Source organism: Eretmochelys imbricata, chromosome 14 (genome assembly GCF_965152235.1).
Source record: "Eretmochelys imbricata isolate rEreImb1 chromosome 14, rEreImb1.hap1, whole genome shotgun sequence".
NCBI classification, from domain to species: domain Eukaryota; kingdom Metazoa; phylum Chordata; order Testudines; family Cheloniidae; genus Eretmochelys; species Eretmochelys imbricata.
This window is the reverse complement of record NC_135585.1, coordinates 26,730,574-26,743,728: the sequence shown is the minus strand read 5'-3', so window position 1 is coordinate 26,743,728 and position 13,155 is coordinate 26,730,574. Positions and strand designations below refer to the sequence as shown.

Genomic DNA, 13,155 nt, shown 5'->3' with positions numbered 1-13,155 from the left:
TACACAGACTAGGCAGATGTCCCACTCCCATTCCCTAGCCATGCTCCCAAACAGTTTTTTGCCCCTACCTGTCCCCTAAATTAACTTCCCCACGTTTTTCCCTCCCTTTCCTATCAGATTCTCCTTCTCTGCTACATCACATCCCCTTGCACCTTCCTCAGCCGGGCCTTCTGCTCCCCATACTCCCCTGTGCCAATGGAGCTACACCATTTCACACCAGCTGAGGATCTAGCCCCTACATTCTGTGATAGGGCACCGTAAGCTGATGTGCCAGAGCATGACAGGATGGTTATTTAATTACTAAATCATCTTCTTTGCCCAGAGTTCTGGTGGTGGTATGAAATGTATTGTCTGTATGTAAAAGGAAGTGTTCAGATTAAGAATCTAAAGGATGAAGAAAGAATTATCTGAAATGTAATTTTATCTTTTTGATGTACTCACTATATTTGCTTTTTGAAACTACTGGGGAAATTATGGGAATTTCTTTTGAGAATATATTCATAAACTAAGTTTCTATGATTTTCTCCCACATAGACATTACAAAGAATCATCAAAGTCCAAAGCAAAGATTTCTCTAATGGGGTTTCCCTAGCTTTGCTGAAAGGGTGAAATTTGTAAAGCACATGAAAAATTAAATATATGTCTTGACCTTTCAGACTGAAGCTCTGTTTACTTTCAGGAAGTGCAGGAAATGTATACAGAGTCTGCTTGGACCAGGGAATCTGGCAAACAGAAGAGAATTCAACAGATATTTGGCGCGATAATTCAGAGTGCTCTGAGAAGAATCACTTCACTCCACAAGTAAGCATGATGTTTTCTTTTATGCTTTAATACTTTAATCTTCTTAATCCCTTCTTGAATAATTGATCAGATGTTTCCATTGAATAGCTGCAGAAGAGAGCCAGACTTATTTAGGTTATGATATGGAAACCTTTCCTTGTATTTTGAGCAGGGATTAGGGCTGGAAAAATCCTGAGTGCTTTGGCTTCAGCAAATTATCCCTAGGTCAGTTTTGGGATCACCACATTTACTGAATTCTAATATAATGAGAAAAAATGAAACTCATAGAGTAAATTACTCAGACTCAGAGAATCCCACATGCTAAAAGGAAACATACTGTATTGGGCAAAATTGCTGTGGAACTAATTGGAGTGAACATGGAACAAATTTCCCACTTCAATTCATTCTCTTCATCCCTGAACCTCACAGTCATTAGTGGGCAGCTGCATGCAAAGAAAAAATGGAGGCAAAATCACAAACAAACCCAGTCCTTGTTGGCACTGGACTTTTGATAAGACCCTTGCAAACACCCGGTTAGGGTTAGGCTATGCTAACTGTGAGGAGAGGCAGGGGAAAACCAAGACAAAAGGGATAATTTTAAATTTTTAGAACTTTATAAGGGAAACCCCCCCAAAAATTTCAGGAGTATAAATAATATATAACATTGCAAAGTACTTACTACTTATAATAATAATAATAAACTATATGTTACCAACACATTAATCTTTGCAAGTTTGTACATGGTACTCTTCTTTACTCTGTGCAGTTAATACCACATACATTGTCATTATCAAGAACAAAGATTATTGAACAATAGACTGTGTCACTTCAGAGAAGAATCAACTTTTCCTCTGCTTGGCTGTAAGTCCAGCTCCACTCTTGCTGTCCTGTTCTTTGGTCCTCTTCGGCTTGAAGTGCCTCTTAGATTCGACATTCCTGTGGTTGTGCCTCTTTTCACTGGGTTTATCCATAAGCGGGTTTCTTCACCAGTGGGCCCTCATTTGTGCATTTTGCACCTTTATTCCTTCACTGATGTTCAAAGTCATTCTCTCTGTTCACGTACTTTAGGTCCTTTGCAGGTGGGCTTCTCATTTACTGTTTTCAGGGTCTGTTTTCATCTGACACAGCTTTTGATCACTTCCCTTTTCAACCCATTATATTTCCTTGGTACTCTTTGTCCAGTATGTCTGTAGATTTTATTTCCCTCTATTTCCTTTCTCTAATCGTGTCTGCTCACATACCCAGGTCTGTTTTTTTCTGCTTCTCCTGACCTGAAACCTTTCCTATTTTCCTTCTTCCCCCATTCTCACTTCCCAGTCCTCTGCTTTTATTCTTCTCTTCTCATATTTTATCACCTGACCTCCACCCTCAGCACCAGTTCATCCCTAGATCTTGTGGGCATTACCCCAGGTGCAAACATTTGAAATCCGCGTATAAAGCCAATATTCATAACTTTAAATACAAAAATGATAAATACATACAGATAGCATAATCATAACCTGCAAATCATAACCTTATCATAAACATCTTACATACCACATTTTGTACAAGATTTGTTGCAAATATACAACAGTGGTTGCAACAATGATCTATATGGTCATATTTTAATCAGATAATATCACAATCTCCACTGAGGAATTCTCTCCTCATACTAAGCACAGTGTGGTTCAGAGAACAGGTGATAGGGCTAAGGGTCAAGAAACCAAGGTTCTAATTCCAGCACAATTGCTGCCTTGCTGTGTGATGGTGAAGAAGTCACTTCATCTTTCTGTGCCTCTGTTTCCACTTCCATGCTTGGTTCATGATTTCCGATTGTAGATGGTACTCTAATCTGACAGAACTAGATTCATTTTTAGTTATACCTGAAGCTAGACAGTGTCTGAGAGATATCAGTTGTGCACTGATTTTCCAAGGTCTCAGATGTGGGTAAGCGAGGAGGGTGTCAAACCTACCAGTCCAACACCACAGATTTTCCAGTATGGCCTTGGTAGATTTTTGCTTCCCAAAAGCTGTGCGAGGCCTCAGCAAATCAACTTGCTACTCCTGAACCTGCTAAGGCTGCCACAGTGTGTACTATGGTCTCCCACAGTATTCTTGCCAGCAAGTTAAAGATGTATGGATTGGATGAATGGACTATCAGGTGGATAGAAAGCTGGCTAGATCATTGGGCTCAATGGGTAGTGATCGATGGCTTGATGTCTAGTTGGCAGCTGATATAAGCAGACCTGCCCCAGGGGTCAGTCCTGGGGCCGGTTTCATTCAACATCTTCATTAATGATCTGGATGATGGGATGGATTGAACCCTCAGCAAGTTTGCAGATGACTGGCTAAACTGCAGTTCTGCAGAAAAGGACTTGGGGATTACAGTGGATGAGAAGCTGGATATGGTCAACAGTGTGCCCTTGTTGCCAAGAAGGCTAATGGCATATTGGGCTGCATTAGTAGGAGCATTGCCAGCAGTTCGGGGAAAGTGATTATTCCCCTCTATTCAGCACTGGTGAGGCCACATCTGGAGTATTGCGTCCAGTTTTGGGCCCCCCCACTACAGAAAGAATGTGGACAAATTGGAGAGAGTCCAGTGGAAGGCAAAGAAAATGATCAGGGGGCTGGGGCAAATGAGGAGGAGGAGAGGCTGAGGGAACTGGGCTTATTTAATCTGCAGAAGAGAAGAGTGAGGGGGGATTTGATAGCAGCCTTCAATTACGTGAAGGGGGGTTCCAAGAGGAGCTAGGCTGTTCTCAGTGGTGGCAGAGGACAGAACAAGGAGCAATGGTCTCAAAGTTGCAGTGCGGGAGGTCTAGGTTGGATATTAGGAAAAACTATTTCACTAGGAGGGAGGTGAAGCACTGGAATGGGTTACCTAGGGAAGTGGTGGAATCTCCATCCTTAGAGGTTATTACGTCCCAGCTTGAAAAAGCCCTGGTTGGGATGATTTAATTGGGCTTTGAGCAGGGGGTTGGACTAGATGACCTCCTGAGATCTCTTCCAACCCTAATCTTCTGTGATTCTATGATTCTATGCTGTACCCTTGCTCTGCTCTTGGCAAGTGTTTGCTGGATCTCCCATGGGTACCTGTCTGCATTGCTTGCACTGGTTCTCTGTATCACAGGAAGATGCACTTGCTCTGATATATCTGTCCCCTGAGCCCTGTTTCTGCTCCTGTTCACCTTGGTTCATCTGTACCTGCTCCTTCTGTTTGTGCTGGACCTGCTTTTACCTGGGTGCGATATCAATTGGTTGGGTCAGATTCATGGCTAGTATCTACCAACAGCGGATAAATCAACCATTTATTTCCTCTAATTCAGAGGTGGAAAACTCCTATGCCCATATTGTCAGCTCATTCTGTTCCTTGGTGCTGGATTTTGTACTGCTGCTGCTGTGTGTCAACATGGAGATGGACTTCTAAAGACAGCATGCTGGGAATCTCCAGCACCCACATTGCTCCCTGCTGGCTCTATTGTTCCATTATCTCTATCCTATTTTCCTCTCACAAAGTGGCAGATGTATTTTCTTCTGCATCATAGAAAAATACCAGAAAGCATATTATGGCAGACTCCACCACTATGCCCTCTCAAGGGTATAGCCACCAATTCGAGTTAGTTAGAAACAGCTATATGACAATGATGAAGGTGATAACATCCAAGCCAATGCACTTGAACCATCAGTGGAAACAGTGACATTGTTCAGAAGAAGATATGATTACCAGGCTGGACAATAAATCATTGCAATCCATATAGGGGTTTAGTGAGTAGTCCGTACTGTGGAGTTGTCCTCTGTCTATAGAATTTTTCAGTTTGTTTCCCGAAGAGAAGCTTTACTTGAGCTAGAAAAGTAAATACATTGTGCTGGATCAGCTAAGCAGCATTAGCTCCCTCCCACTTCCCCTTCCTGTGGCCAGGTAAGGGGAGACGTCCTCAAACTAAGTGGATGAGCTCTGTTTGGAAGTGGTGGCCGCATGGCTAGCCAGGAGCTGCAGAGAAGCTGAATGCAAAGAGAAACCCCCCAGGAACTATGTGCAGAGCCATGTGTGGAACAGGCTGTTGCTGCTGGATGTGACAGATGTGTGTGGGTCTGTGTGGGACTTATGGCGGAACAGCAAGGCTGGGTGCAGAGTAGCCCCAATCGGAGACAATAACAGCCTGTCTTGGAAAACCTCAAACTTCTATTTACTTGAATAAAGACTGGACTGGAAAAGGCACCCTAACCACTAGGCTTGAAGAATCCTGACTCTCAGTTGGACTGTCCCAGGGACCCAAACATTTACCACTATTGCTCACTTTGGAGTGTAACCATTTAAGCCTCTGTACCTGAGGTATTTCCCCTTTCCTGCCAACCCTAATAAAATAGCCTTTCACTTACCATGTATCTGAGTGGTTACTGGGATCCACCAGGGCTAATGCCCACAACACCTGGCTGCCAAAGCACTGAACCACTTGCCTCTGAGTTGCAGTAGACCTGTAACACTACTGACACCTTAGGAGTTTGGTATAATTAATTATTGAGTATCTCCAATAATTACAAAATGCATCAGAAACAGGAACAAAAGAAATAAAATGTTAAATGAAAAGATAAAAGAAAAATTGGTGCACACTCATTCCAGCTCAGATGTCCTGTTCCATATCACTCGACGTGCTCACACATTAATTTCTCCTTTTTATTCATCCTTATTTTCATCTTGAGTTTAGAAACAAAACCTATGTAAGTGGTGCTGAAAATGATTGCACATGATAGACCTGATTTTCAAAACTGCCCACCCAAAAATGCATGTTCAACTGTTCACCCATTTTGCACAAATGATTATTGTGCTTCATGCAGAATTAGGTCATTTCAAATGAGTAATTAGAGCTGGTTGAAACTCAGAATTTCTGTTTCACCAGAAATTTCAGCACTTCAAAATGTGTTTCATTCTGAATCAGAGCAAAACAAATATTTAGAATTGTTCTACAAAATGGAAATTCTGGAAAAAATTTTTGGAAAATTTCAAAATTTAGATTCAAAATGAATTTTTTCCCATTTTTAATTACTTTTATTATATTTGTGTTACCCTGCAATCATATTTCTAAGATATTGAAAGAAGCTTGCTGCTGTAATTAGTACACTAAGTGCTTATCTTCTTTTCTTGTTCCAAACGTGAAACTGTTGCCTCACAACACAAACAGGAGACATCATGGGCTAGAAAATAAGATGTTTCAATTAGTCCTAAACAACATCTATCCTTAATCATTTTAAAACTAAACTAGAACTAAAAGGAAAGGAAATAATATTTTGACTATTATGCCGTAACGTGTCATATTATGCACTACTACTACTGACATGGCATAAAATAATGTAAAAATGAAAATACATTTTTAAAAGAAAATTTTGTTTGGAAATAAAATTTCAAAATTTTCTCAAATGAAATTTACCATTTAAAAATTTACACAGGAATTGTCATTAAAATTCTTGTGATTTCATGAACAATTTTAGTTTAAACAGAATGGCATTTTCTGATAGAAAACTGTTTTGATGAAAAATTTCTTCCCAGCATTAGAAGTTATGAATTTATTTGGCTATCTTCATACCCTAGAGCCCAATTTGCATACGTAATCATGGTGGCTGTTGGCAGAAATTAGGCTCACAGCAGTGCATACACAATTTTCAAAATTAGACCCAATGTGCCTATTCCAAATATTAAATTATTTCAAATTTTAAAACCTGCTAATTATACCTGGCTTTCCATAGTGCTTCCCACCTGTTGATCTCACAGGGGTTACGGAGGAGGGTCATTTACAGATGGGGAAACTGAAGTTTGGAGCAGTAAGTGCCTTGCCCAAGGGACAAACAATAGAACCCTAACGTCTTAACTCCTAGGCTAGTGCCCTATCTGCTGGGCCAGGCTGACTCCCACACTTGTGCTACTTATTTATTTTTCTCTGTTATTCTTATGATTAGGAAGAAGAACACATGTTACTTTCCACACTACAGCTACTATACACGGTTGGATACTGCTTGTCTCTCACTTCCCTTGTATTAGCTCTACTCATACTTCTGCTCCTCAGGTTAGTGTCAACCAACATTACTAGAACATGTCTTGTATTCTGGAATTTATCAATTTATGGATTCTTTTTTCAAGTAACAGCTTATAATTCCATGTAAGATGTAACTATATACATTTACTATGCAAATGTAATTCTTGATGGCTATAATATGAATACAATTATATTGTTCATAATGAAATTTATTCTCAAGAATTCATAAAAAGGGACATTTCTTTTTGTACTTCCACAGAAAACTTCACTGCACTAGAAACTACATCCATATAAATTTATTTGCTTCGTTTATACTGCGAGCCACAGCAGTTCTTATAAAAGATACCATATACCATAATACTTATTCAAAAAGACCAAATAATGAAACTGGATGGATTTCCTACTTCAGTTCTGAGGTAATTCTATTTTAGTTCATTGTTAATAGTATAATTTGTGCTGCAAAAGTTAAAGTTGCAAAACAGTTTCCCTTAGGAAAGCAGGTTTTAGATGCTAAGAGGTGAATTATGAAAATAGGAAATAGTGTTCATGGAGAATAGGGTAAAATTCTGGTTCAGAATTTATATTTATTTGATTTAGATATGATCATAAGAAAAATGAATAGCAAGCACACTGTGCTGGTTAATAGTGTTCATAGTTGTCATTTCTCAGCTGAATCTTCAGAGATATTTCCTACAGCTGCCATGCTGAGTACCTGATAGCAATTGGATACCTCTAGTAGTGCGTATTTCTTTTTGTGGTGATCATAGAAGATTAGGGTTGGAAGAGGCCTCAGGAGGTCATCTAGTCCAACTCCCGACTCAAAGCAGGACCAACCCCAACTAAATCATCCCAGCCAGGGCTTTCTCAAGCCAGGCCTTAAAAACTTCGAAGGATGGAGATTCCACCACCTCTTTAGGCAACCATTCCAGTGCTTCATCTCCCTCCTAGTGAAATAGTTTTTCCTAATATCCAAACTAGACCTCCCCACTGCAACTTGAGATCATTGCTCCTTGTTCTGTCATCTGTCCACCACTGAGAACAGCCTAGCTCCATCCTCTTTGGAACCCCCCTTCGGGTAATTGAGGGCTGCTATCAAATTCCCCCCCCACACACACACACACTCACTTCTTTTCTGCAGATTAAATAAGCCTAGTTCTCTCAACCTCTCTTCGTAAGTCATGTGCGCCAGCTCTCTAACCATTTTTGTTGCCCTCGGCTGGACTCTCTCCAATTTGTCCACATCCTTTCTATAGTGGGGGGCCCAAAACTGGTTGCAATATTCCAGATTTGGCCTCACCAGTGCTGAATAGAGGGGAATAATCACTTCCTTTGATCTGCTGGCAATGCTCCTACTAATGCAGCCCAATATGCCATTAGCCTTCCTGGCAACGAGGGCACACAGTTGACTCATATCCAGCTTCTCGTCCACTGTAATCCACAGGTCCTTTTTTGCAGAACTGCTGCTTAGCCAGTTGGTCCCCAGCCTGTACCAGTGCATGGGATTCTTCCTTCCTAAGTGCAGGACTCTACACTTGTTCTTGTTAAACCTCATCAGATTTCTTTTGGCCCAATCATCCAATTTGTCTAGGTCCCTCTGGACCCTATCCCTACCCTCCACATATCTACCTCTCCCCCTAGATTAGTGTCATCTGCAAACTTGCTGAGGGTTCAATCCATCCCATCATCGGATCATTAATGAAGATGTTGAACAAAACTGGCCCTAGGACTGACCCCTGGGGCACTCCACTTGATATCGGCTGCCAACTAGACATTAAGTCTTTGATCACTACCTGTTGAGCCTGACGATCTAGACAGCTTTCTATCCACCACAGTCCATTCAGACAATCCATACTTCTTTAACTTGCTGGCAAGAATACTGTGGGAGACAATATCAAAAGCTTTGCTAAAGTCAAAGTATATGACATCCACCGCTTTCCCCATATCCACAGAGCCAGTTATCTCATCATAGAAGGCAATCAGGTTGATCAGGCATGACTTGCCCTTGGTGAATCCATGTTGACTGTTCCTGATCACCTTCCTCTCCTCCAAGTGGTTCAAAATGGATTCCTTGAGGACGTGCTCCATGATTTTCCTGGGGACTGAGGTGAGGCTGATCGGTCTGTAGTTCCCTGGATTCTCCTTCTTTCCCTTTTTAAAGATTGGCACTATATTTGCCTTTTTCCAGTCGTCTGGGACCTCCCCCGATTGCCATGAGTTTTCAGAGATAATCGCCAGCAGCTCTGCAATCACATCAGCCAACTCCCTCAGCACCCTTGGATGCATTGCATCTAGCCCCATGGAGTTGTGCACGTCCAGCTTTTCTAAATAGTCCTTAACCTGTTCTTTCACCACCGAGGGCTGCTCACCTCCTCCCCATACTGTGCTGCCCAGTGCAGTAGTCTGAGAGCTGACCTTGTCTGTGAAGACTGAGGCCAAAAAAGCATTGAGTACTTAAGCTTTTTCCACATCATCTGTCACTAGGTTGCCTCCCCCATTCAGTATGGGTCTTACATTTTCCCTGACCTTCTTCTTGTTGCTAATATAGCTGCAGAAACCTTTCATGTTACCCTTCACATCCCTTGCTAGCTGCAACTCCAATTGTGCTTTGGCCTTCCTGATTATACCTCTGCATGCTTGAGCAATATTTTTATACTCCTCCCTAGTCATCTGTCCAAGTTTCCACTCCTTGTAAGGTTCCTTTTTGTGTTTAAGCTCACTGAAGACTTCTCTGTTAAGCCAAGTTGGTTGCCTGCCATATTTACTATTCTTCTGCACATAGGTATGGTTTGTTCCTGCACCCTCAATAAGGCTTCTTTAAAATACAGCCAGCTCTCCTGGACTCCTTTCCCCCCCAATATTAGCCTTTCAGGGGATCCTGCCCATCAGTTCCCTGAGGGAGTCAAAGTCTGCTTTTCTCAAGTCCAGGATCTGTATTTTGCTGCTCTCCTTTCTTCCTTTTGTCAGGATCCTGAACTCAACCATCTCATGGTCACTGCTGCCCAGGTTGCCACCCACCTCTACTTCTGGTACCAGTTCTTTCCTGTTTGTGAGCAGCAGGTCAAGAGGAGCACAGCCCCTAGTTGGTTCCTCCAGCACTTGCACCAAGAAGTTGTCCCCAACACTCTCCAAAAACTTCCTGCATTTTCTGTGCACTGCTGTATTGCTCTCCCAGCAGATGTCAGGGTGATTGAAGTGCCCCATGAGAACCATGACCTGTGATCTGGAAACTTCTATTAGTTGTCTGAAAAAAGCCTTGTCCACCTCATCCTCTTGGTCTGGTGGTCTATAGCAGATGCCCACCATGACATCACCCTTGTTGCTCTCACCTCTAAATTTAACCCAAAGACTCTCAACAGGCTTTTCTCCAGTTTCATACTGGAGCTCTGAGCAATTCTACTGCTCTCTTACAGACAGTGCAACTCCTCCACCTTTTCTCCCCCACCTGTCCTTCCTGAACAGTTTATACCCATCCATGACAGTGCTCCAGTCTTGTGAGTTACCTCATCAAGTCTCTGTTATTCCAATCACATCATAGTTCCTTGACTGTGCCAGGACTTCCAATTCTTCCTGCTTCTTTCCCAGGCTTCTTGAGTTCTTGTACAGGCACCTAAGATAACTAGCCCATTCCCCTGCTAGCTGATTGCCTTGAATCAGGAGGTCTCCTTGTGTTTCCTCCCAGTATCTCACTTCCCCATTTACCTCAGAGCTTAGGTCTCCATCTCCTGGTGAACTTAGTTTAAAGCCCTCCTCACTAGTTAGCAAGTCTGCCTGTGAAGATGCTTTTCCCTCTCTTCATTAGGTGGATCCCATTTCTTCCTGGCAATCCTTCTTCCTGGAACAACAGCTCATGGTCAAAGAATCCAGAGCCCTCTCTCCGACACCACCTGCGTAACCATGCATTACCTCCAAAATTCGATGGTCCCTACCTGGGCCTTTTCCTTCAACAGGGAAGATGGACGAGAACTTGACATGCGCCTCAACTCCTTTATCCTTCTTCCCAGAGTCTTCAGTAACCCGCTCAAGGTCATTGGTGCCCACATGGAGAAGCAGGAAGGGGTAGTGGTCCAAGGGCTTGATCAGTCTCGGCAGACTGTCCGTCACATCCTGAGTTCTAGCTCCAGGAAAGCAGCACACTTCTCGAGTTTCCCAGTCTGAATGGCAGATGGAGGACCTTTAGGTGAGAGTTCCTGACCACCACCACCCGTCTCCTCCTCTTGGGAGTGATGGTTGTTGAACTCCTATCCCTAGGACAATGCATCCCATGCCTTCCGGTCAATGGGGTTTCCTTCCGAGCCCTTCCCTCAGATGACTCTTCCAAACTGTTTTCCTCCATAGTACCTGTGCAAAGAGCCTGAAAACGAATAGGTCCCCTCCCTACAATCTACTCAGCTCATGCATGAGCTCCTTAATCAGATAATATGGCTGTTCCTTGTATGGACTTCTCCTGGTGTTCCCCTTACCTTGGTATTAGGGTCCATCAATAAGTTTCAAAGAACGTACTTAGGAATCATCCTAAAAGAATAAACCCTTTCAAAGGTTGCACTAGAAATGGCTGAGCTGCACTAATGCTAGAGCAGTGGAAAGAGATTTCCCTACATTTCTTCATAGACAAGGACAGAGAGCTCCAGTCCCTCCCCAAGCTTCCTGTTACTTGTGCGGTGTCTTCTTCTAAGAAATCATGGTGTGTGTGTGTGTGTGTGAATCCCCACAGCATGCCTGGCCCACATGAGGCACTTGGTTGTTTTTTTGGAATCACACACCACACACACACCGTTTTTAGCATGTTGGAGACAAATGTATATTCTGATTAGCTGGTTTTGGCTGTAGATGACATCAGAGGTTTGATCTATTCCCAATGGCACACAGCTGGGACCTCATCATGGAAGTGCAGCAACCCAATTAAAGCTGCAGAAAGGTGTCTGACTGAACCAAATATTTATTACAACTGTTAATTTTTAAAGGATATAAAATATGACATAAGAGCAACAGTTCTTTTCAGAGATTTTACAGTACTACAATGTGTAATTAATTACTATTATTAAATACTTCCTGATGTCTTATTTCTGCAGATTTTAACCATTTGCAGGACTTCCCAGTTTTTCTTGCATTACTTTGTTGGTGCAAATTATTTTTGGCTTTTAGTTGAAGGACTATATCTCCACACGTTATTGGTGACTGCTGTGCTCTCTGAAAGGCTACTGCTGAAAAGATATATTGTGATAGGATGGGGTGAGTTTCAAATAAGTTATTTGTCTTATTTTATATCAGAAAATAAGTGATAGGTAAACAAAGTTTTGATACTTTGTGAAAGAAAGAGAAAAGCTGATTATTTGAACTCCCTGAAATTTGTCAACTTCTCTATGCTAATGAGGTGTCCAGAACTGATCATGTGATCATAATGAACTTTGTAACAACATAATATGTAATGTCCAGCAGGTGTCTGAACACACTGGCAATTAGTAAATTCCCTGATAACATCTGGGGATTGGAGGAAAGCATCCTGTGAATGTGGGGCGTGGAGGGATAGCCAGGGAAATTACTGAGACTGGACAGAGGGGTGGCTTCAGGCTGGGAAGGGGCATCTCAGTATTTCTTACTGCTGTTCCGATGGAACTTCCTTGGCACCTGGTGCCCAGATTGTCCCCGCCCCTGGCAGCTGGCACCCTCTGCACCAATGTCCTCTTGCTCCTGCCCAGGTGCCAGTGCACTGTCCCATCCCCCGCACCCAGGCCCGCCGAGAGCAATTCCGGGCCACTGGTCCAGGGCCATCGGAGGGGCGGGGGCAGGGCCCGGGGTACGATGCTATTACTTCCGGGACTGACTGCGCTGGCCTGCGGGGCCCTCCAGAGCACGGAGCAGTCATGCACACCCGTAGGAGCCCTGCGGCCCTCCAGGGTGATTTAAAAGGGCCTGGGGCTCCCAGCTTCCACCGCCCTTACTGCAACAGTAGCGGCAGCCAGGGGCCCCCGGCCCCTTTTAAATCTCCTGGGACCCTGGACAATTGCCCCCTTTCCTCCCCCCCTCCCCCAATTGGTGGGCTTGCCCGCACCTGAAGCTGGTACACGTGCTCCTGCCCCTCTTCTGGGCCAGGTTTCTGAGCCCAGATCTGCTGGCTTCTCCCTGGTGACCAGCCTGATTTCATGCTCTCTGGCATTCGCTCCAGCCCCTCCTCTGGATTGCACTCTCATTTTCTCCCCCCGCTTATGTGCACAGGAGGAACATAGGCCTCCACAAGATATTGGGTGCGTCCCACTATTCCTTCCCCCCCACACTCCCCACGATTACACCGCCCTGGTATCATCCCCTTTTTCATAACAAGAATGTTCCAGTACATAAAAGAACCAGAAAACCCATTCTCACACGTTCT

General features: G+C 43.4%; 1 protein-coding gene across 1 annotated transcript in view; it reads left to right on the top strand.

Moving 5' to 3' along the window:
• Positions 1–13,155, top strand: part of GLP2R (glucagon like peptide 2 receptor) — a 124,280-nt gene that overhangs the window by 23,257 nt on the left and 87,868 nt on the right. The window contains exons 4-7 of the mRNA XM_077834032.1: positions 680–801; positions 6,712–6,818; positions 7,048–7,204; positions 11,858–12,017. Coding sequence (XP_077690158.1) covers positions 680–801; positions 6,712–6,818; positions 7,048–7,204; positions 11,858–12,017 — 546 coding nt within the window. The remainder of the gene's footprint in view (positions 1–679; positions 802–6,711; positions 6,819–7,047; positions 7,205–11,857; positions 12,018–13,155) is intronic.